This window comes from Macaca fascicularis, chromosome 11 (genome assembly GCF_037993035.2).
Source record: "Macaca fascicularis isolate 582-1 chromosome 11, T2T-MFA8v1.1".
In the NCBI taxonomy this organism is placed as follows: domain Eukaryota; kingdom Metazoa; phylum Chordata; class Mammalia; order Primates; family Cercopithecidae; genus Macaca; species Macaca fascicularis.
Window position 1 is genome coordinate 56,558,886 of NC_088385.1, and position 3,145 is coordinate 56,562,030.

General features: G+C 46.5%; 1 protein-coding gene across 1 annotated transcript; it reads left to right on the forward strand.

Moving 5' to 3' along the window:
- The first annotated feature begins 375 nt into the window (after nt 1–375).
- Nucleotides 376–899, forward strand: LOC123567511 (large ribosomal subunit protein uL15-like). The gene has a single exon (XM_045365201.2). The coding sequence runs from the start codon at nt 399–401 to the stop codon at nt 843–845; it is 447 nt and encodes a 148-aa protein (XP_045221136.1). The 5' UTR covers nt 376–398; the 3' UTR covers nt 846–899.
- Nucleotides 900–3,145: the final 2,246 nt, after the last annotated feature.

Consider the following 3,145-nt stretch of genomic DNA (forward strand, 5'->3'; position numbering starts at 1 on the left):
CCACCACTTTGGTGAGGCTAAGGCAGGCGAATCACTTGAGGTCAGGAGTTCGAGACTGGCCTGGCCAACATGATGAAACCTCGTCTCTACTAAAAAATTCAAAAATTAGCTGGGGGTGGTGGTGCACGCCTGTAATCCCAGCTACTCGGGAGACTGAGGTGGGAGAATCACTTGAACCTGGGAAGTGGAGGTTGCAGTGAGCTGAGATTGCACCAATGCACTCCAACCTGAGTGACAGAATGAGACTCCATCTCAAAAAAGAAAAAGAAAACAAACACCCAACTCAATAGCAGCAGGTATTAAGCAGCCTCTGCAAAAAAGAAAAGAAAAAAAGAAAAAGAAAAGAATAAACAAAGAGCTCAATTAAAAATGGGTGCTTTTTCGTCTGGGCTGCCAACATGCCATCCAGACCGAGGAAGACCCGGAAATTACGGGGCCACGTGAGCCACGGCCACGGCCGCATAGGCAAGCACCGGAAGCACCCCGGAGGCTGCGGTAATGCTGGTGGTCTGCATCACCACCGGATCAACTTCGACAAATACCACCCAGGCTACTTTGGGAAAGTTGGTATGAGGCATTACCACTTAAAGAGGAACCAGAGCTTCTGCCCAACTGTCAACCTTGACAAATTGTGGACTTTGGTCAGTGAACAGACACGGGTGAATGCTGCTAAAAACAAGACTGGGGCTGCTCCCATTATTGATGTGGTGCGATCCGGCTACTACAAAGTTCTGGGAAAAGGAAAGCTCCCAAAGCAGCCTGTCATCGTGAAGGCCAAATTCTTCAGCAGAAGAGCTGAGGAGAAGATTAAGGGTGTTGGGGGGGCCTGTGGCCTGGTGGCTTGAGGTCACATGGAGGGAGATTCATTAAATGCTGACTACTTAAAAAAAAAAAAAAAAGGGTAAGAAAAAAAAAAAATTCGGCCAGACACAGTGGCTCATGCCTATAATCTTGGCACTCTGAGAGGCCAAGGCTGGAGAATTGCTTGAGTTGCTTAAGTCCAGGAGTTGAGGACCAGACTGGGCAAAAATGGAATCCCATCTCTATAAAAAAATTAAAAATAAAGTTAGCCAGGTCCATGGCACACACCTGTAGTCCCAGCTACTCAGGAGGCTGAGGTGGGAGGATCACTTGAGTCCAGGAGTTTGAGACTGCAGTGAGCCATGATTGTACCACTTTACTCTAGCCTGGACAACAAAGTGAGACCCAGTCTCAAAAAATGATAGCAATTTTTCAAAAATTAAGTCTAAAATAAAGGCTGGGCATGGTGGCTCACGCCTGTAATCCCAGCACTTTGTGAGGCCGAGGCGGGTGGATCACGAGGTCAGGAGTTCGAGACCAGCCTGGCCAACATGGTGAAACCCCGTCTCTACTAAAAATATGAAAAATTAGCTGGGCGTGGTGGCGGGTGCCTGTAGTCCCAGCTACTTGGGAGGCTGAGGCAGAAGAATCGCTTGAACCTGGGAGGCGGAAGTTGCAGTGAGCCGAGATCGCACCATTGCACTCCAGACCGGGAGACAGTACGAGACAGCATCTCAAAAAATAAATAATAATAATAATTTTTAGCAGAGACAAGAGTTGCCAAGGTGGTCTCGAACTCCTGGCCTCAAGTGATCTCCCTGCCTGGGCCTCCTAAAGCTCTGAGTTTAAAGATATGAGCCGGCCGGGCGCGGTGGCTCAAGCCTGTAATCCCAGCACTTTGGGAGGCCGAGACGGGCGGATCACGAGGTCAGGAGATCGAGACCATCCTGGCTAACACGATGAAACCCCGTCTCTACTAAAAAATACAAAAAACTAGCCGGGCGCGGTGGCGGGCGCCTGTAGTCCCAGCTACTCGGGAGGCTGAGGCAGGAGAATGGCGTAAACCTGGGAGGCGGAGCTTGCAGTGAGCTGAGATCCGGCCACTGCACTCCAGCCTGGGCGACAGAGCGAGACTCCGTCTCAAAAAAAAAAAAAAAAAAAAAAAAAAAAGATATGAGCCACTGTGTAGGCCTAGAGCATTTTTCATATACGTATTTGCCACCCGTACATCTTTTTTTTTTTTTTGAGATGGAGTCTCACTCTATCGCCCAGGCTGGAGTGCAGTGGCATGATCTCAGCTCACTGCAACCTCTGCCTTCCGGGTTCAAGGATTCTCTTGCCTCAGACTCCTGAGTATTTGGGATTATAGGCACGTGCTACCACGCCCGGCTAATTTTTGTATTTTTAGTAGAGACTGGGTTTCACCATGTTGGTCAGGCTGGTCTCAATCTCCTGACCTCGTGATCTGCCCGCCTCACCTCCCAAAGTGCTGGGATTACAGGCATCAGCCACCACGCCTGTCCACCATCTGTACATCATCTTTGGTAAGGTGTCTGTTAAGGTATTTGGCCCATTTTAAATTTTTTATTTTATCTTCTTTCAGATCAAGTAAACAAAATGGCCCATTTTTTAAAAATAGGGTAGTTTGTTTCCGTATTGTCGAGTTTTAAGAGTTTTTTGTTTATTTTGGTTAATAGTACTTATGTCTTTAGCAAATATTTTCTCCCAGTCTGTAGCTTAATTTTTCGTTCTCTTGACAGTGTCTTTTGCAAAACAGAAAATTTTCGTTTTAATGAAGTCAACCTTTATCAATTATTTCTTTCATAGGATTATACCTTTGGTGTTATATCTAAAAAGGAATCACCAAACCCAATGCCATCTACATTTTCTCCTATGTTATCTTCTAGGAGTTTTATACTTTTGAGCATTTATACCCTTTGCCCACTTTTATGTTTGTTTTTTTTTTTCTTATTGATTTGTAGAAAGAACACTGTTTCAGGCCAGGCATGGTGGCTCACACCTGTAATCCCAGCACTTTGGGAGGCTGAGATGGGCGGATCACTTGAGGTCAGGAGTTCAAGACCAGCCTGGCCAACATAGTGAAACCCCGTCTCTACTAAAAATACAAACAACAACAACAACAACAACAAAACAGCCGGGTGCAATAGCTCACACCTGTAATCCCAGCATTTTGGGAGGCTGAGGCAGGTGGATCACCTGAGGTCAGGAGTTCAAGACCAGCCTGGCCAACATGGTGAAACCCTGTCTCTACTAAAAATTAAAAAAAAAAAAAAAAAATAGCCGGGCATGGTGGTGGGCGCCTATAATCCCAGCTACTTAGGAG

Excerpts from the sequence above, each read along its gene's own strand:
- LOC123567511 (XM_045365201.2), top strand. The coding sequence starts at position 399 with ATGCCATCCAGACCGAGGAAGACCCGGAAATTACGGGGCCACGTGAGC.